General features: G+C 49.5%; 7 protein-coding genes across 7 annotated transcripts; 4 read left to right on the forward strand and 3 right to left on the reverse strand.

The window, feature by feature from the left end:
• Window positions 1-352: 352 nt before the first annotated feature.
• On the forward strand, window positions 353-2,001 carry COCVIDRAFT_22554 (hypothetical protein; the record flags this gene model as incomplete). Its single annotated transcript, XM_014705995.1, has 2 exons — window positions 353-743; window positions 800-2,001. 2 exons carry the CDS (start codon window positions 353-355, stop codon window positions 1,999-2,001), a joined length of 1,593 nt encoding a protein of 530 aa, XP_014561481.1.
• A 2,641-nt stretch (window positions 2,002-4,642) lies between these two features.
• Window positions 4,643-4,852, reverse strand: COCVIDRAFT_86601 (hypothetical protein; the record flags this gene model as incomplete). Its single annotated transcript, XM_014706122.1, has 1 exon — window positions 4,643-4,852. A coding segment is annotated over one exon (210 nt), but the record flags the coding sequence as incomplete, so codon positions are not given.
• A 70-nt stretch (window positions 4,853-4,922) lies between these two features.
• On the reverse strand, window positions 4,923-5,294 carry COCVIDRAFT_86324 (hypothetical protein; the record flags this gene model as incomplete). Its single annotated transcript, XM_014706123.1, has 1 exon — window positions 4,923-5,294. One exon carries the CDS (start codon window positions 5,292-5,294, stop codon window positions 4,923-4,925), a length of 372 nt encoding a protein of 123 aa, XP_014561609.1.
• A 700-nt stretch (window positions 5,295-5,994) lies between these two features.
• Window positions 5,995-9,156, forward strand: COCVIDRAFT_86330 (hypothetical protein; the record flags this gene model as incomplete). The annotated part of the gene is made up of 2 exons (XM_014706124.1): window positions 5,995-6,314; window positions 6,363-9,156. The coding sequence occupies 2 exons, from the start codon at window positions 5,995-5,997 to the stop codon at window positions 9,154-9,156; spliced, it is 3,114 nt and encodes a 1,037-aa protein (XP_014561610.1).
• Window positions 9,157-9,793: 637 nt separating this feature from the next.
• COCVIDRAFT_86626 (hypothetical protein) lies at window positions 9,794-11,011 on the reverse strand (the record flags this gene model as incomplete). Its single annotated transcript, XM_014706125.1, has 1 exon — window positions 9,794-11,011. One exon carries the CDS (start codon window positions 11,009-11,011, stop codon window positions 9,794-9,796), a length of 1,218 nt encoding a protein of 405 aa, XP_014561611.1.
• A 734-nt stretch (window positions 11,012-11,745) lies between these two features.
• On the forward strand, window positions 11,746-13,903 carry COCVIDRAFT_33601 (hypothetical protein; the record flags this gene model as incomplete). The annotated part of the gene is made up of 9 exons (XM_014706126.1): window positions 11,746-11,748; window positions 11,904-12,110; window positions 12,156-12,199; window positions 12,262-12,394; window positions 12,450-12,896; window positions 12,947-13,249; window positions 13,301-13,543; window positions 13,591-13,822; window positions 13,869-13,903. 9 exons carry the CDS (start codon window positions 11,746-11,748, stop codon window positions 13,901-13,903), a joined length of 1,647 nt encoding a protein of 548 aa, XP_014561612.1.
• Window positions 13,904-16,488: 2,585 nt separating this feature from the next.
• On the forward strand, window positions 16,489-19,286 carry COCVIDRAFT_33602 (hypothetical protein; the record flags this gene model as incomplete). Its single annotated transcript, XM_014706127.1, has 9 exons — window positions 16,489-16,596; window positions 17,086-17,331; window positions 17,390-17,433; window positions 17,522-17,654; window positions 17,703-18,215; window positions 18,271-18,582; window positions 18,632-18,769; window positions 18,817-19,102; window positions 19,210-19,286. The coding sequence occupies 9 exons, from the start codon at window positions 16,489-16,491 to the stop codon at window positions 19,284-19,286; spliced, it is 1,857 nt and encodes a 618-aa protein (XP_014561613.1).
• Window positions 19,287-19,416: the final 130 nt, after the last annotated feature.

A 19,416-nucleotide genomic window follows, 5' to 3' on the forward strand; every position in this document is an offset into this window, starting at 1 on the left:
TGAGTTTCCTCCTACTCAATCTGACAAGGGGCGTACGTATCCCCGCTTATTACATGTTTACCTCAGCATTAGAAATAATACAACGAGACATGCACGTGCCCAGCGACCAATAGCATATTCTATATAGTATCAGAAAGAAGAAAGAGCTATTTACTCGTTTCACCCCACCTTTTCCTCCGCGGCTCACCACCACTCGCCACCCAGCCTCACCTTCGAGATAGGAATATTGCCCAAAGCCAAATGCACTATCGAAAATGCACATACAGCCGGCATCTACTAACAAAATCACACGTATATATGTATCGTACAACCATGTTACCTCAATGTTGGGCGAAGAATCCACCAAGCCATCATGTTCGCCTCAATCAATATCGCAACTGCAATCGCAGTGATTGCTTCCACAGCCAGTGCCGCACTCTACTATCCAGATGTTCAGACACATCTTCTTGAGCACATCCTCGTCGACAACTGGGGCGCTTACGCATCCAACTTTTCTTCTGCAATTACGCCCTGTGACCGCTACGTGACGCAGACAGGGAATGCGGCACTAACCAGTGGCCGCACGACGGCAGCCCAATGGATGCGTGTGCTTTTCCACGACTTCATAACGGCCAATGTAAGCGCAGGTACAGGTGGAGTGGATGCAAGCATTGGGTTTGAGACAGCGAGGGAAGAGAACAAGGGGAGTGCATTCAACGACAGTTTTACCTTTTGGAAGCCCTATGTCAACGGCGCTGTTTCCAGTATGTGTTTCGGTCCGTGGATTTATTCTCTTCTTCTTGGCTGACCAGAAACCTAGTGGCCGATCTAATTGCAATCGGAACCGTCATGTCGAACAACCTATGTGGAGGCAACAACATGCCCTATCGCCCCGGGCGCATTGACGCTCTCGCCGCCGGCTCAACAACAGGTGTTCCAGCACCAGAAACAAGTCTTGAAGAGACCCTCGTATTCTTCGAGCGTGCCGGCTTCGAAAAAGTGGAAGATGCCATTGGCCTCACGGCATGCGGCCATACCATGGGCTCGGTGCACCACGGCGGCTTTCCCGAAGTTGTAGACGAGACCTTTGTCACCCCAAATAACACCAACGGCGGCAGCAACTTCGACACGACGCGCGGTGTCTTTGATCCCAACGTTCTGGGAGAATATGTGCATTGGACGGGCAATAAAGGCGGTCCGTTGGTGACTTCGCACAATGAGACCATGAACTCTGACCTTCGGCTCTATGAGAGCGATGGTAATGCCACCATGCGAGCACTGCTTGCACAGGGACCCGCGTTCCTAGATACCTGTGTCGAGCTTATGCGCCGCGCCATCGATACCGTGCCATCTCACGTGCAACTCGGTGATATCGTCACGGCAATCCTCGTCAAGCCGATTAACGTTACCTATGACTACTCCAAGATCGATGGCAAGCTGGTGCTATCGGGTAAGATTAGAGTGCTGACTGCAGCGGGACACGGAAGTCTAAATTCACTTACGCTTCGCATGGGTCAGGATGAGACGGACATTGCACTTGTTGCCGAAGCCGAGACTGGACAGTCTGTTTTCGGTCGCGGTGCTGATGGATATGGGACCACGACTTACTTCCCCTTTTCCGTATCTGGACCCTCGATTCGAAATGCGACTTCCTTTTCTGTGAGTGGTGCAGGTGTCCAACAAGACTTTGAGATTAGCAACCGGGTATTCGTGGTGCAGAGTTTAACGGCTCTTGACGGCAAGGTTGTCAATACCGCCATTGCTGTATCGGCGCCTAGCTCTTGTGAGGATGTTCACGTACGTATCGCTGCACCTTTTACACAGCCCGGGACGTTGGCACCGAAGGTCAGCGAGAAGGATGTAGTGATGAGCGCGTTGCCCGACACCCTGGACGGCTATACGCTGTGCGGTGGAAATCTTATTCTGGATGCCGTGCCAACTGGCTTACTCACCATAAAGGCACTACAAGGAGGTACACTCGTTGATACACTGTTGGTAAACGGGGGAAAAGCAGGCTGGTAAAGTCCAAAGAATTAAATTTTGTTCGGATTTTTTTTCACCATGCGTCTGGTACATGTGACTAGAGAAATAGTAGTGCCTTTGGGGGCTGCTAGCACCAGACTCACACACTGCCCAACTTGATCCACCTTCGTCACAACCAGCACAACCCTCGTACCCAACACTCATAAAGCCCAGCAGCAAGATACTAAACGCAGAAATAAGATACACAAGACCCAACCTTACACCAATCTCTGTCTTCATGGGCGATACGCCTCACTCAGCTGCAAAACAGGTATCCAACACCGCCGTATTGTAAATCCTGATAGCAACTTGGATGAATACTCTATTAACCTCAACATTCTCATAATTAAAATCGTTGAAAAGTTATCACATACCCGCCTCTCTGTCGCCGACCAGCCCTCCCCCCCCGTAATCTATCCTTCCTCATTCTCTCAAAACAGTTGTATTGACTATAATTCAGACAAATGGCGTTAATATCGACTTCCTGTATTTGTGAAAAAAGCGCTGTTGCGAAGGAGATGGGTGGCACTGGGCCTGGGATGCTTTGGTTAGTAAATAAAGGTATAAGGGAAAAAGGGAAGGAAACGTACCGACATGTCCACTAATAAAATACAAAAAAAAACCCCTAGATCTTTGGCGTCCAGGAGCCCCCGCCCCCCCTTTTTTTTTCAGGGATGAAAGGATGATTTTCCTTCCCTTTCCCCAACCCCCTCATTCTCGCTACTAGGTAGCTGTTGAGTAGTGGGAAATGCCTCTGTCTATTGGTATTGCTCGTCAGTGGTATATGAACGATAGTAGCACTGCGCGTCCGTGGGATATAGGTCGATGCCAACTTCAGCAAACGAGAAAGAAGAAAAAAAGTGTGGAGATTAGAGATATGGTATGGACGTTGATGGAAACCGTGTATCCAGGGACATAAAAGAGTATATAATAAAATCAATTCCAATATTTGTAATTCATTCGCTTGGACATAAATGCGAATGGTGTAGATAATGCACTGCAACTTCATCATTTCTAGTTATAAAATCAGAAAGAAAAAGAACAAGGACATAGCAGGGTTTTTGAAAGCCGGTCAAACGCAGGTACGTTATTTCTAACTTGTCCTAACCAACCCCCTGCGTTTTTATGTATTGGGTTAGGCAAAATACCAAGTGTTTCCTACACTGAAGTAATGGGGGCAACTTAAAAATAGCCCAAATGATAAAACCCCTTCCTTTCCGGTTTCCCTTTGAATCCAATCCACTGGTGTCCAAAAGACGATGGGTAATAACAATTACAATCTGACGAACTCTCGTCTTCATACCCCTCAACATCTGGCAGACTCACTTCTTCATGTGACCCGCCCAGCGTCTCCGTTTAGTTCTCGCGCTACGCTCTCCCAGCACGTCTTGAAGAACATCACGAAGGGAATGCGTTATCTGATCCATATCACGATCACTCATAGGACGGCAGTTGCGAGCAACAAATTCCTCGAACGACATCTTGGACGTGTTGTCGGCCGGATCTGGGGACGTAGCAGGTGCAGACTGTGTAGAAGAAGACGGTGGAACAACATGAGAGACTGACATTTGCTATTAGCGTTTGACTCCATTCATTTGCCCATTGACCTGTTTGTGCCCATTGACTTTACCCTGCGTGCCCGGCTGCGGTTGCGGTGGGGGCGGCGGTGGCACGGGCCCAAAGGGTCGACGTTCAGGTGCGGGTTCAACGCCGTCTTCCTCGGTGTCGTCGTCGTACTCTGCGCTATCTTCGTCTTCATACTCGTACTCGCTCTCCGTCACTTCTTCGTCTTCCTCCTCGTGCTCCTCGTGCTCTAGCTCGTGCATGGGCACTTGCCCGCGACCCTGTGCTTGCATGCCGCGGCACAGCGTCTCTAATCGGGCAATCTTCTTGCGCTGCTCCTCGGCCTCCCTCGTCTTCTTGGCAAGCTCCTCCTGCATCTTTTGGCGCTCCTCGACCATTTCACCAATATTTCGATTGGTGATGTCCTTGTGGCGCTGCAGATTTTGGTTTTCCTTTTCGAGGCGCTTCGTCTTCTTGGACATTTCTTCCATTTCTTTGCGGAACGTGAGAAAGAGGTCGTTGGAGTTGTTGAGGGTTTCCTCAACCTGCATCTGGTCAGTATTAACCATGATGATACAGACCAGCTAGGGGTGGAAGACTAGACGTACCTGTTTGAACTTTTCGACATAAATGTTGAGCTGAGTGCGGAGTTCGGTTTCGGTTTGTGAGAAGGTCGAGACCTGGCGGGTCAATTGATGTGACTTTGAAGATTCGGCTTCTTGCTGCTTGCGCTGCTGCTCGAGGCGGGCAGAATGATACTGTATTTCCAGCTCCTTGAGCCGAAGCATCGAGTGGTACTGCAGCTCGCGCAATTCGTATTGGTCGATAAATGACTTGAACTTTTGGCGGAATCTAAACGTCTCAGCCAATGCAACACATATCCGGATACCAGACTTACAACTCGTCTAATTCTTGCTCGGCTTGATTCTGCGGCTCTGGGCCATTTGCAGCGGCTATGCAATCGTCGACGTCGTTGACAAGATGCTCGAGGCGCTCGTGGAGTTCCTGGCGGGCGGCCGACTCGCTGGTTTCAAGTTTGTGCAGTTCATCTTTTAACTTCTTGTTCTCTTTTGCAAAGTCACGCGACAGTTTGTCGAGCTTGTCCTTCATGGTGGTGACCTTGTTGAGCTCCGAGCGCTGGGCGTCCTTTTCCTTTTGCAGCTGGTCGCCGCGCTTCTTTGCCTTTTGGTGTTCGCGCTCGGTGCGCTTCATGTCGGACAGCAGCTCGGTGTATCGCTTCTGGACGACCTCGAGGCGAGAGAGGGGACCGTCCATGTTGGAGAGGAGCGAGGAGAGTTCACGGTTTGCTTTCTTAACTTCGCGTTCTGTCCATGCCGTGGTCAGCCAGCGATTTATTTTTACATGAGAGGGCCGTGGGCCGTGGTGATGGCGATGGAATTGCACATGTGGTGTACGCCACCTCGAGCATCCCCGCCCCCACCACTTGCACGGCCAGACATTGACGCACCGATTTCCAGTTCCTGCTCCTTGTCGCCTGCCTGGTCGAGTTCGAGCTGAGCAATCTTGGCCTGGATCTGCTTCTGCTGCTCCGAGGGGTCGGCGGCCTTCTTGCCCTTTGCCTTCTTAGTGGGCGCAGGCGCAGGCGCCGGATTGTGCTGGGCGGGCGCCATAGCGGCGGGCGAGGGCGATGTGGTGGTGCGGGAAGAGTCGTGCGGTGGTCGGGATGAATGAGCAGATGTGGGCTGGCCGTGTTGGGCGACGGTGGCCATGAAGCCGTGGCTGGTGGATCCTGTGGTGGTGGCCTGTGACGGAGCCGCTGCCTATGCCACCACGACGCCCATGTACAGGAGGTGTCGGAAGAGGGAGGTCTACGCAGCGGGGGTGCGCATCTGCAGTGCAGTGCAGCAGCAGCAACAGCAGTAGCAGCGGCAGCCGAGTAACAATGCGCGCGGAGAGGGTGTGGCCGTGTCTCCGCCGACGTCTCGGAACAGCGTGGTGCACAGGGCGAGAGGGCAAGCAGAAGCAGATGTCGCAGTCAGTCCGGTCAGTCCAGTCGGGTCGGGCGAGAGGATGGACGGGGCGGGGGGAAGCAGCAGGCTGTGGTGTCGTCGTCGTCGACGTCGGGCGGGCACCACGCAAGCCTTTCGTCGTTGGAGTAGGAGTGAATGTACGTAGTAGTACTTCGCACTGTCTCCACCACGCCCACGAGCTTCAATATCGACCAGGAGCACATGGGCCAGCGCCCGCCCCAGCCAATCCACTGCCCATTCAGGCACCCTCTGCGCCGCTGTGATTTTGCAGCCTAGCCGTCTTGGGGACAGGGCGCACTCGGCCAATCGGCGACACAGGCGTCATTGCTGGCCAGCATTTCTGTCCCGCCTTCGCATGTATGGTCATATTGTATGCAGACACCGAGTACGAGGCATTGCGACGTCTATTCACCCATCCCCACCCGGCCCACGACAGAACATGTTGCGCTCTGCTGGGCGGCAATTCCCGCCTAGACTGCCCGCCACTGCGCGACGACACTATGCCGCTGTCGCCAACGCCACCAGCCTGCCCACCGTCGGCCAACAGCTCCATGGCTTCACCCTCAAGCGCGTCAAGCAGGTGCCCGAGCTCGAGCTGACGGCCCTCCACCTTCAACACGACAAGACGGGCGCCGAATATCTGCATATTGCCCGCGAGGACACCAACAATGTCTTCTCCATCGGCTTCAAGACCAACCCGCCAGATGCCACCGGCGTGCCGCACATCCTCGAACACACCACGCTGTGTGGCAGCGAGAGGTGAGAAAGCCTTCGGGGACCTCTGCGAATCACAAACTGACGGCCCAGGTACCCCATCCGCGACCCCTTCTTCAAGATGCTGCCCCGCTCTCTGTCCAACTTCATGAACGCATGGACCTTTGCCGACCACACTGGCTATCCCTTCGCCACGACCAATGCCCAGGACTTCAAGAACCTCATGTCCGTATACCTCGATGCGACTCTACACCCGCTTCTCAAGGAGAATGATTTCACTCAAGAGGGCTGGCGCCTGGGGCCCGAGAACCCGCTGGCCAAGGAATCCGACGACCCAAACGCAAAGCGCATCGTCTTCAAGGGTGTCGTCTACAACGAGATGAAAGGGCAAATGTCAGACGCAAGCTACCTATTCTACACCAAATTCCAGGAACATCTCTATCCTGCCATCAACAACTCCGGAGGCGACCCGCAGAAGATCACTGACCTCACCTGGGAGCAGTTGCGCAAGTTTCACGCCGACCACTACCACCCCAGCAACGCCAAGATTCTCACATACGGCGACATGCCATTGGAAGAGCACTTGAAAGAGGTGGACAGCCGCTTGAGCAGCTTTGACAAGATTGCTGTTGACCAGGAAGTCAAGGCGCCAATTACTCTTGACGCCCCCAAGCACGTCACCGTTCCCGGCCCCCTGGATCCGTTAGTACCTCAGGACAGGCAGTACAAGACTTCGGTCACTTGGCTGATGGGTGACACTGCCGATGCTGTTGAGAACTTTGCGCTCGGTGTCTTGAGTAGCCTGCTCATGAGTGGATACGGATCGCCTTTGTACCGTAATCTTGTTGAATCTGGACTCGGTGCTGATTTTAGCGCAAACACCGGCTACGATAGCGCAGGGCGACGAGGAGTCTTTTCGATAGGCCTGGATGCAGTCAAGGCAGATGACGTACCCAAAGTTCGCCAAGTCATTGCAGAAACCCTGCTTGAATCTCGGAAGAATGGCTTCGACAAGATCAAGGTGGACGGTATCTTGCACCAGCTCGAGCTCTCGTTGAAGCACAAGACCGCAAGCTTCGGCATGGGTATTCTCCAGCGACTTAAGCCAGGCTGGTTCAACGGCATTGATCCAATCAAGGCTCTCGCGTGGCAGGAAACCGTCAACGCCTTCCAGAAGAAGTACGCCGAAGGAGACTACTTGGAGAGCCTGATTGAAAAGTACCTCCTTACCGACAATACACTGACCTTCACCATGCAGCCTTCCGAGACATTCAGCCAGGAGCTTGTAGACGAGGAGAGCCAACGACTAGCAGCCAAGATTGCAGAGACTACCAAGCAATTTTCGAGCGAGCAGGAGGCACAAAAGTATCTAGAGGATCGGGAGCTTCAGCTGCTACAGGTTCAAGAGGAGGCTAGGAATGAAGACCTAAGCTGCTTACCTTCTGTGCATGTCAAGGATATCCCGCGAGAAAAGGAGCGGAAACCATTGCGCCACACTGACTTGGATGGTGTCAAGGTTCAATGGCGCGAGGCTCCTACAAACGGTCTGACATATTTCCGTGCAGTGCACAAGCTCCAAGACCTTCCAGACGAGTTACGAGAGATGATTCCGCTCTTCACAAGTGCTATTATGCGCCTTGGCACCAAGGACAAGACGATGGAGCAGCTCGAGGAACAGATCAAACTTAAGACTGGTGGTATCACTGTCGGTTACCACTCGACTCAATCACCATTGTCCCTCGATGCCTACGAGGAGGGCATGGCTTTCTCCGGCTACGCATTTGATCGCAACATTCCCGACATGTATGAGCTTCTTCGAACAATTATTCAAGAGACGGACTTTGACGGCCCTGAAGCCGAGAAGAAGATCCGAGAACTATTACAAAGTGCAGCAAGTGGCGCAATCAGTTCCATTGCCGAGTCTGGTCATTCTTATGCCATGCGATTTGCCGAGGCTGGTATAACTCCTGTGGGGCGTTTGGCGGAAGAGACAGGAGGTCTTACTCAGATCAAGCTTATGACCGCATTGGCGTCGCAAGAGTCGCTCAGTGATGTCATTCAGAAGCTCAAGGCCATTCAGTCCTTCACCATCGCCAACAGCAACCAACTCCGGGTCGCGCTCAACTGTGGGAGTGAGAGTTCAACACCCAACCAAGAAGCGCTCAGCCGGTTCTTGAGCACCCTACCAAAGAACGTGACAGTCCCAAAGACATCTCAACAGAAGCAGTATCCTCGTAACGCAAAGTCCTTCTTCCCCCTGCCATATCAAGTCTACTACTCGGCTCGCGCTGTCCCCACAGTGCCCTACACCCACGCATCTAGCGCGCCCCTCGAGATTCTCTCAAAAATGCTCACTTTCAAGCAATTGCATCCTGAGATTCGTGAGAAGGGTGGTGCTTACGGAGGTGGTGCCTATGCCCGTGGCCTCGGTGGTCTTTTCGGCATGTACTCGTACCGCGACCCCAACCCACAGAACAGCATGAAAATTATGGCCGAAGCCGGACAATGGGCGCGCGACCGCGCATGGACAGCTCAAGATCTTGAAGAAGCCAAGCTCAGCGCCTTCCAGGGCCACGACGCTCCACAGAGCGTCAGCCGCGAAGGCATGCGCGAGTTCCTCTCCGGCGTCACGGACGACATGCTGCAAACACGGCGCGAGCGTCTCCTCGACGTCACAGCCGAGCAAGTACAAGCCGCCGCCGACGAATTCCTCGTCCAGCGCGCCCAAGAAAGCAGTATTGCTATTCTCGGCGAGCGAAAAGACTGGGTTAAAGAAGCCGATGGGTGGCAGTTTAGAGACATGGGCATGTCGGATGCCGCCAAAGCAGCAGAGGAGGCAGAAGGGATTCCACAAAAGGACGATGGCGTCCCGGCTATCGCTAGCTAAAGCTTGGTCCGTGGTTATCACGCCCTTTTCATGACGATTTGTATATTAAAAATGTAAGATTATGTGAAGACAGAATAGCATTACCGGCGTTGAGCTTTTCGGGTAAGTAGAATGCATAGCGCTGGTTATGAGTTCCCTTTTTCTTGTCCTTTGCTCTTCTTTCTCTACGTGTGTTGTTGTTCTCATTCGCACGGACCCCTCCAGATTCCCTAAGTTACTTTACTCCCCTTTCCCTCACTTTCTTCTCCTTCTCCATTCCACACAACATCATAGCGCAATGAACAGATTCTTCACAGACGACCATGCATTCTTTTCACCTCCGTGGCTGGTCGGTTCTGTCTTTTTTCCCTCTCTTTCTCTCTTTCTTATCTTGTATAGGAAAGGGGGGGAGGTGAATGGAAATGCGCGAGAAAAATCCATCGGTTCCTGAGTTTCCGTCATCTATCCAGTCCCCTTCTGTCTAGCCTGGCAGAGGGGGGACTCGGGAAGATTTGGGGAGCGAAAGAAGACCAGAGCACCTGCTTTCAGACCTACCTGATTTTAAGAGTGAGATTCTTCTCCTGGTAGACTAAATGTGGGGGTACATTTTATTATTGTTTGATATCATTATGATTCGTTGTATTTATGTACACATATCCTACAATTCGGTTTGATCCTGAACAACAGCATCGCCACGCATCTCACTAGCCTTGACGATCAACCGACGATAGTCCAGAACAGCCAGCTCAAGCTCCTTGCGCTTGAGCGCTTCGTGATCTGAATGCGCGACGAAGATGGATCCAGGGCCGTATAGATATCTCTTGTGGTCTCCGGAGAGAAACGGTACGTCGGTACCGTAGTTCACAGTGAGGGTGTCAAAGCCATCGACGTCGCAATCGATGTCGACGACGCCGTAGCCCTCGCTGCCCCAGATGATGTCTAGATCACCGCCTTGCTCTTGCGCCGCTGCTTTAACGCCTTGAAGCGCGTTGACGATATGTTCGCGAACGAGCTTGGGTGTGCTGGCCGCAAGTCGTGTCGCGATATTCGCAGATGCAGTTTCGGCGACCACGTTTGCTGCGACACCGCCCTGGACACGCCCGAAATTCATAGTTGTGTTTCCGTACTTTTCGCTCCAAGGGAGGTGTTTTCGTAGCTTGAGCAATTCACCTAGTGCCTCGACTAAGATATCGTTTGCGCTCACGCCTAACCATGGGTACCCGGAGTGCGCTGCTTTTCCTGTAGCTTTGACTTCGAAACCGAGCATGCCCTTGTGTCCGCAGACTAGCTTGCCTTCTGTCGGCTCCCCGAAGATGACGATTTCATGTGAGGATGGTCGTTTTGACCAGTCGCTGAATGCGCGCATGCCATCGCCACCGGTTTCCTCACCTACAACAAACAGCAGCGAAATGTCATCGTACATCTGCTTTCGTATGCCCTCTGCAGCTATGATAATCGGCGCTACACTTCCCTTTGCATCAACACTGCCGCGACCCCCAATCTCGTCGCTCGTCTTGTTGTAGTAGTAGGGCCAGTAAGGAGGTACCACGTCGATGTGGGAGGTCAAGAGAATCGTTGTTTCGCGTTTGGAGCCATACGCGAGTAGGTTATACCGGCCGGGTGAGGCTTCTTGTCGCTCGACCGTCCAGTCGTGCGACTGTAGGTAGGAAGAGAGCCATTCGCCGACTTTCTTTTCGTTGCCGCTTATCGATTCGACCTCTACGAGGTGGCGGTGGAGCGAGAGGAGTGACTCGGACTCAGAGGCTGACAGGGCTTGGAACTCGGAGGTGGAGAGGAGCGTGGAGGCGGCTTGGGGTGGGGTGGGTGTGAGGGCACTGAGCGCTAGGGTGCAGAAAGGGAGGGTCCGGAGGATCATTTTGGGCGTTATGTGAGGCTATTGGTGCCTCAATTGCGGGTTGGTGGTGGAGGTTGAGAGCTTAGAGAGCTTGGTGCTTGCGAGAGCTTAGCCGGCGATGACGATCGTGACGCTAAACCACCTTGTTGCATAGTGTCAGCCTCTCCGCTTTCCTGCAGCATAAGGTACTTAAACAAGCACTTGGACGCAAATATATAACCCCTACGTTGGTCTCTCGTATCTTGGGTCAATAGGTTTTATTCACTGGCTGGACAAAACTCCCGATGACGGTTCGCCTCACATTCCATCGCCGGTCAACTGAAAAGCGCTTATGCGTTGTCGCAGCTAATGCACCTATGATTTGCATGTTGTCTCAGAGCTGCGCCTCCTAAATGCCCAAGGTTGATTCCGGGGCATACAGGGCCGGGCTGTGGTGCTCAATGTTGCTGTATTGACCTGATAGCCGCGCGGTTGACTATGAGGCCGAAACAGCACTGCCATGGATCGGAATCCTCCTCAAAAACGACAGATATAATCTTGAGGAAGCTGTTTTTTTGTTACATAAGATTGCTCTCCTCGCACTTCTAATTCAACAACTGCTACGCTTTGCCTCTGGTCGCTTCAATACTTTATCCTTTGGATTCTTTATCTCCGTTCCGCGTTTGGCGTGCCGGACACTGTTCATATGAGGCAATCATCGGGAAGGTCCGCCATCTTGGTGAAGAAAAATCGAAAGACAACATCGCATAGTCACAATGGTAAACATTGGGACCAAATCTTTTCTGAGCCACGACCCTGCGATGATCATCCTGTATATCAAGATTGGTCTGATGTTGATCAAACAAACGACACAGAATCTGAGCCCTTGCGTGGACAGAACCGCGGTATACCCGAACGGGAACTGATATCCAAGCTCCTCGAGAGCTTCGAAGTACCCAATGCCTCATGGGAATCCAAGGTTCTTGCCAAGTTCTTATCGCGGCCGGATAACGAAGTATTGGTAGCCCAAGACGACAATGCATGGGCATGGATAGATGATCGAGGAACATGCACTGGGCGTAGTCGAGATTATGAAGGATGCTTCAATTCCAAGGGCCTGTATGAGACGTTGGAGCAGCTGGTTTGTTGTTTTACCTTTTGTCACGACAAATCTAATCGAAGGCAGCGCTTCGGTCATCCAACCCTTCAAGATGTCGATCAGCGTATGATGTATGTTGTGACTCTCTATTAATCATCAAAACCTCAACGTACCTCAGCTGACGACTATATAGCTACATTCCCAAACTGACTCCCAGTTTTGTTTCTGCCTTGGCCAAAACAGGTTGGCATCACCAAATGAAAGCATTGCGTGATGCAATATGGAAACATATTGCTTTCGAGACGTCCATGCGCGTACAAATGCCAGTATGTGTTACCTTGTGCCCAAAAAATACTCTGGCAACAACTCAAAAAGCAATAGATACTAGGCTTTAGGACATATCAACTAGAATTTCACATGGAACATCTACTTCTAAGGCCATCAAGTCAGAATGAGGGTTCCGTTACTGATGACTCGATAGCCGATCTCTCATTTCTCGAATTAGCTGACGGTAATGGGCAGATCGTTCCCCACTCATTATATCGGGGGCATATGACTCTGGTAATTTGTGGTTGGAGCAACATGCAGTGGACCGGGTACGTTTTCACACAGGCTGATAACGATGGCTTGGATAACAAAGATATCGACAAGCTCAAAGGACATTTCCTAACCTCCGAGTATGGGTTTGATTTTGCTACTCCTCCACAATCTGTGCAGACCTGGGATGCAAGAAGATATTGGCTGCGTCTTGTAGCACATCGTAGTCAGTACGTGCTACAAGAATGGCTATATCTCATACGAACAGTTGAAGAGGGCGTAGAAGCATGGGTATCTTCTCTTTTCTACATATTGGTTTGTCCACGACTAAGACGCTACAGAAATCACAAGACCCTTGTAACAGTGGTACAACTCAAGGCGTCGTCCTTGCTGACGATATCAAAAGATCTTTGGACAAGACCCTCCAGACGATGCAGCTTCTGCGCCGACTGCGTGACACGCTTTCAGCCACACTCCGAGCTTACAACCGCTTCAGCAAATCAGGTGGGGATATGTGCTACTTCTCGGATATCAGGGACTGTTCGTCTGTGCAGAATAGCATTGTCGAATCATTTGAGAAGCTCACAGACCTCTTGAACAGACTTCATTCACTAGATGACTCTTGCAAACGCTTTGCAACGCATGTATGTGGTAGAACTTTGTGAATATGCCTATTATGTTGCTAATTAGAATAGCTGGGACGCATGCTCGATCTTGAAAATAATCGCTTGATCATAAAAAACGAACAACTTAGTCAGGAGAGCAATATGTATCATCTGGCTAGCCACCAACTGAGCGAGCGCATGCACAAACTAAACGAAGAAACATGTGTGCTCAACAAAGAGATCCATAAACTTAATGAAAGAAGCACAGAAGCGGCGTGTGCGAATCAAGCAGAAGCCATCAAAACCAGTCGTAGCACACGCGTGAATGTTGAGGTATATAACATCACCACCGCCATACCCGCTATCCTGACGCATACTAGTTACTGTTACTCACCACGCCGCTGGGCATGGTGCTTCAGTACTTCAGCTCTGAGCAAGAAATTCTATTCTTCAAGAGGAACCCTAAAACCTTCGTTCTCGCGACGCTTGTTTTGATGCTGCTTCTTCGTTTGTTGGCCCTGGCGCTTCAGCACGGAGGTACCTTACTGCGCCTCCTTTACCGGAAGCCGTCCGTTACCCCCAAAAGATCTCAGCCGCCGGGTCAGAATTCGAGTGAGTCTAGAATCAAGCATTCTGTGAACACATTTGACATGATTAGATACTATCGAGCTGGAACAGACACAGAATGTCTGACAATTCGGCCAAAGCTGTCACGGGCCGGGACGGCCGCTAAAAGGGACAGGTGTTAAAACAGTATATAGTACAAGTTGTCTATCTCGGAACTGTGGGAGGTGAGGCTAAGTACAGAATCTCGGCCAAGGCGCTATACCCAAACGGGATAGGTGAGCTCTGGCAATGGTAGCGCCATAACAAAAGTAGTCTGCCAAAAAGAGAGCCCCGTGCGCCCTCATTTCTTATTTTGGTTGAAGACTGCTCGAAAATAGCTCTGTGCAGCAACATTACTTCTTCTAAATCCTTGTTCGTGGCTCCCGCCAAGGAATTGAGGGCCTAGGGCGGAAGTCAACAGTAAAGGAGTTCAGAATTGATCAGCCGATTCCTGTGCATGCGACACGTATGAACTAATTTCATAGAGATCATTCTGTATTGCACAATGTGTAGCAATCCAAAGCCTTGTCTTCTTCGAGTATATCTAAACCTTCTAGGTCGTGTTGTTTTGTTATATAATCGCAGGTTGAGCTTCTATAAATAAATCAAAGGTGAAGGGCAATCGAGAAAAGAAAAGCAAAAGGGGGTTCTAGGAAGATCACAACCCATATCTCCTCATCAACAAGTTTCTCACAAAATCGCACGGCGCTAAGACTGTCACGCAAAAATTGGTGGAATGACTGCCCCTACGCTTGGGCTACGAGTGATTGGCTCGTGCATCTAGCCGTAGTAAAAAGGGATGATGTAGGTACCCGTATCCTGTGATAGATTCTCTAACTCGACATATATCCTTGAAAAGATTCTAGTTCTAGACGTAGTTTGATTACTTTGTTTATTCACCAAGCCTGCTATTCAAGACCCTCATCTTCTATGAGCTAACAGTGTAAGTCTCACTCGCCACGTACTTTTGCACACCCAATTCGAATTCTACATGAATGAGTATATTATCTCTCAACACTACGGTAAGCCTCAGTCCCATCATGTCTGAACCTTTTTCGTCGCAATCAACGTGGGAAGAGGAGAACCCTGCTTGGAACCCTCGCATACATCTGTCCATTGCTTACCATAGATTCTAGAACAACTGTTTTACTGGTCAATATCACTTTCTCAACCATTTTCGGCGCGTTGCACGATCAATTACTTCTCTTGTGGTTGACCACACCGATCTCGCGGCTATTTACAGGCATATCAAACAGGAGAGTGCATATGCATTGTGTGTTGGAGCGTGGGATTAAAGGGATTAATTCGAGATAATGACACGGCATGGAAATGTGCAAACCCATTATCTCTGTGAGAGTAGTACCGAAGGAACTATTTCTTTCTCTCAGTCATGTTTGCCGATGCCGCCGCCGCCAGCAGCGCGTGTGAGGATGGCTGGAAAGAAGAAACATACTTTCATATGGCAATGTGCAAGTACAGAACAGTATCTCATAAGTTATATAGACTAACAGTTACGCAGTGCTCTTGTGGTACCGTTTCCATACCCTACAGGAGCAATGCTTGCCCTTCTTGTGGTTGTGCTCGATGTGGCAACTGTCACATTACAAAAGTGCAGCAAAGATAACATGTTTGCTCAACGTCAATGTGAAAGCCACCGGAATACACATCGGGCTTAGCTTTCAACCATCGGGTCCGGAATAAACATACCAACCGGAAACCGAATTTCTCACACATTGCTAATCAAGTTTTTTTTAGTTTTTTTCTCATACTCGTTTTCGCTGCTTTAGGGTTAGGCCATTGCCTATCAACTATACTTGATTAACTTTGTAATTTATTGGTTGTGTTGTAAAGATACCTCCATATATTTCTATATATATATTGGGTTTATGATGGAAAGAAGGATTCGCAAATTTTGTAATGGTCTCAATCGTCGACAGGATGTTAGGGCGTTTTGCGTGTCATGTACTACTTGTATATTTCGGCACTTGAATAGAGGTAGCGGATTTGATCACGTGATACCATCAATAGTAGGGGTTTTAGCGAACGTGATTTCAAAAATCAGATCGATAGTTGAAACATATCAAATCACCCTTGACATGTGCACCTGGTAGCAGCTTAGGAGGCATTAAGACATTACTCGGCCGGTTAAAGAACTTTTCTCAATAGCTCAGCCTCCGACTAGGAGTAAGAAATGGAATGCCTTATCCGGCGTACGAGCCTCGTGATGGGACTCGTCCATGCATATCGAGCCTCGTGTCGGGCTGCGCACGATGCTTCTCGAACGTCAGCCTCAATTCAACTGACCTTTGTGCTCAATCCGATCAGATGACTTTGGGGAGTAGTGGCAGGCATCTCTACTTCGCTCTTTCTACAATTACCCATATAACTTCTTCGCCTTTCCAGCCAACTTTTCACTGGCGGAATCCGCTATTGAAACACGAAATTCAATCCAGACCAGTCGTAGATTGCTGAATGATCACGTATACCACGTGCCATATCATGCGCTGGCATTCTGGTGTTCTTGGGAAGTCCTTCCCCGTTCAAGAATTTGCCTTGCGCTAGGAAAACACCAGGAACCGGGGTTCTGGTAGGTCTATATGCCCGACATTTGCCTCTTCACGATGCATTGGGCAGCTATGCTCCAAGATGTTCGCCCCATCTCAGCCTGATGAATGTGTATTCGTGGATGCGGTCATGCACGGACGCTCTTCAAGATATGTGGTACAGAAGAAAAGCCTCCTCCTGCAACTGACCTCGTGATGCAGGCAGTCGCATCGCACGTATCTGCCCAGCAACTCACATCTTCAAACGTGGTTTTTGTACAGCCCTATGAATCCTAATTCCAGCTGTGATATAGACACACCGATCAGTGTACGAATATCCGACACCGGCGGGTTAGAGTTGGTGTACCGCAGTGTAACAGATTTCAATTCGCTTCTATTGTGGCTTCCGGGTCGATGAGGCAGATTTTGCCCTTCTCTGGTTCTACTATATAGAGTATCGGGATGACTGTGTCACAGTCAATTTATCTTCTTCTTCTTATGAAAAGGAGTTGTATCCCAAAAGCCCAGGATTCGACACTGCGAACTAGTTTCTTTTTACTGAAAATTCGAGCATGACCTTGTTATTGGTTACAAATGCCTTCAAAAATCAACGCCAAGCATCGTTGTGACTGTTCGTCTTGGATATCGGATCATGAGGACTATGGCAAAAGCTGGGACCAGGTTTTTCTTCAAAAGAACCGTAAACAGCATGACCGCACATTCCAGCAATGCCTACAACAAGAAGACGTAGAACGAGATCCCATCGATGCCTTTTTACAATACACTGACAACTCTATACCATCAAGAGGAGTCCAACAAGCGAAGATAGTACTCAACAAGATCGCAAACAGTAAAGCCAAGTTACTGAATCCTCGGCGAGCTTGGGTGGACTATCGCACGAAAGCTTCAGGTCAAAAAAGCTCTCCTCGGTGGCTAACACCAAGTGAACTGAAAAAATTCATCAAGGACAGCGTGAGTTATGCACTAGTGATATTTGAAGACATAAAGAGTGATACTAACTACCCAGCAGTCTACAAATGCCCTCTCCAATACAGACGCGGTCCGTCGTTTGATGTAAGCTGTGTTTAAATTTTATCCGAGTCGTAGTCCTCTGTAATTTCAATATGATCTTGAAATAATACCTTATAACGATATGTCTTAGATTTATCCAGGAATTGGATCGTGGTTTCGTTTGTGAGATTGCACGGTCCTCATCTTGGAATGAAGTTTCGGCCTTGAGACTCGCAATACGCAGCCACCTTGCACGTGAAACTTGTATCAAGGTGCGCATACCGGTATGTTGCCAATTATTTACCCTGTTTATAACGCTGATAACTTTATAGTACACTGGCTTCACTACCTTCCATCTTGAATTCAGTCTACCGTACTTAGTCTTGGAAGAACAAGGCTGTTCAAAAGCTTCACAAATCGAGAACGGGAGCGCAGCTGAACTTCTGAAGACAAATCTCTCCTTTTTGAACGTTGGGTCGCAAAAAGATGGCTACGCTGCTCGATTCTCTATTTGGAAAGTCCATGAAACTGTCCTCATTTCTGGTTGCGATAGCTCGGAATGGACTGGTTATGCTTTTTCATCCTTCAAGTCTTCAGCTGAGAACATGAAGGAAGAAGATGAGTACGACAGCAATGGGGACGAAGATTTCAATGATGAAATGCCAAACGAAGATCTTTTTGCTACAGGTGGCACTGATTACGATGACCATCAGGTGCTAGATGCTAGTACGCCGATATGGGACCCCAGAGTGTACTTTCTAACCGTCTTCGCTATCCGAATGCAGATAATCTACGAAAGGTACGAGTTCCTTATTAGTACCTTTATATCAGGGGTCGAAAACTGGGTAAGTGCTTCAAGACAGGTTTACAACAGTGAATCTCTTAACCATGCCACAACAGATCTCACATTCGATATACACTCCGTTGGACTCCTTGCAAACACCGAGCCCCAATATTGAAATTAAAATTCTGAAAGACAACATCAAGCAGGTTTGGCTAGTGTTACATGAATTGAGTACATGTTTGTCGCATACCGTAGCTGTGTGGGAAAGATTTCGTAGTATTGATGGAGATGTAGAATATTTCTCTGACATCAAGGACCGGAAGGCAATACTTGCTCTCAAAAAGACCAAAGAGAACTTTCACAATCTGAAATTCGAGCTGCACCAGTTGGAACTTCTGAAGACGACCCTGGAAGACGCTACCAATACCGTACGTTTAAAGTATTACTGCTAACAAATATATCTAACTAGCTAGATAGCTTCGACTGGAACTGATGGACCAGGTCAGCATATCTGTTAAGGAAAACTCGAGACATAGCATGGATCTCAGCAGGCATAGTAGACTTAGTCAGAAGTTTGTTGAGGAGAATATTAAAATCGCAAGGGCGAATGTACCGGTAGGCTCTTGCGGATCTCGCTCGAACGACATCGTTGACATTAACAGCTGGCCCAAGTAACGGCATCAATTGCCGTCGCTCTGCAATACTTTTGTAGCGAGCGCAACTTTCTCTCAATCGACCGCAGCCCAAAGACATTCGTACTGTCTATTCCCATGGTACTGATTATCTTGTCATTCGTGGCACCTTGCGTTCAAATGTTGCAATTGGTATTAAGCACATTACCTGCATTGCTCGCAAGGATCCCAGTTTTTGGAAAGATCACAGAAAGTTCAGTATTCAAAAAAATCGATAGATGGATGAGTTGCATGTACCCTGAAGTTGACGAAATCGGTAAGTTACATCTCCGTACATCCTCTTTGCCTCTTTTTCTAGACAGAAAACAGTATTTTATTACAAACTAAAAACATTGATTACAAAATGGTAACTAATAGCTCTAGAACTTTGCGACATGAAACGCTATGATCGCCCAGTGCCTGCAGTAGGCTCCTGTTCTTGTGGCCACCAATGCGCTTGACAATTTGGTCAGTTTTAGTATTGTTAATCAAGTTTTTGGTTATGTGTTAGTAAGATGAGAGTTTGCCTCCTATGATTTGGATCCACAAATTGGTGTTATCATCTTTTCCGCTCACACAGTCCTGATGTGC

Source organism: Bipolaris victoriae (assembly GCF_000527765.1).
Source record: "Bipolaris victoriae FI3 unplaced genomic scaffold scaffold_5, whole genome shotgun sequence".
In the NCBI taxonomy this organism is placed as follows: Eukaryota; Fungi; Ascomycota; class Dothideomycetes; order Pleosporales; family Pleosporaceae; genus Bipolaris; species Bipolaris victoriae.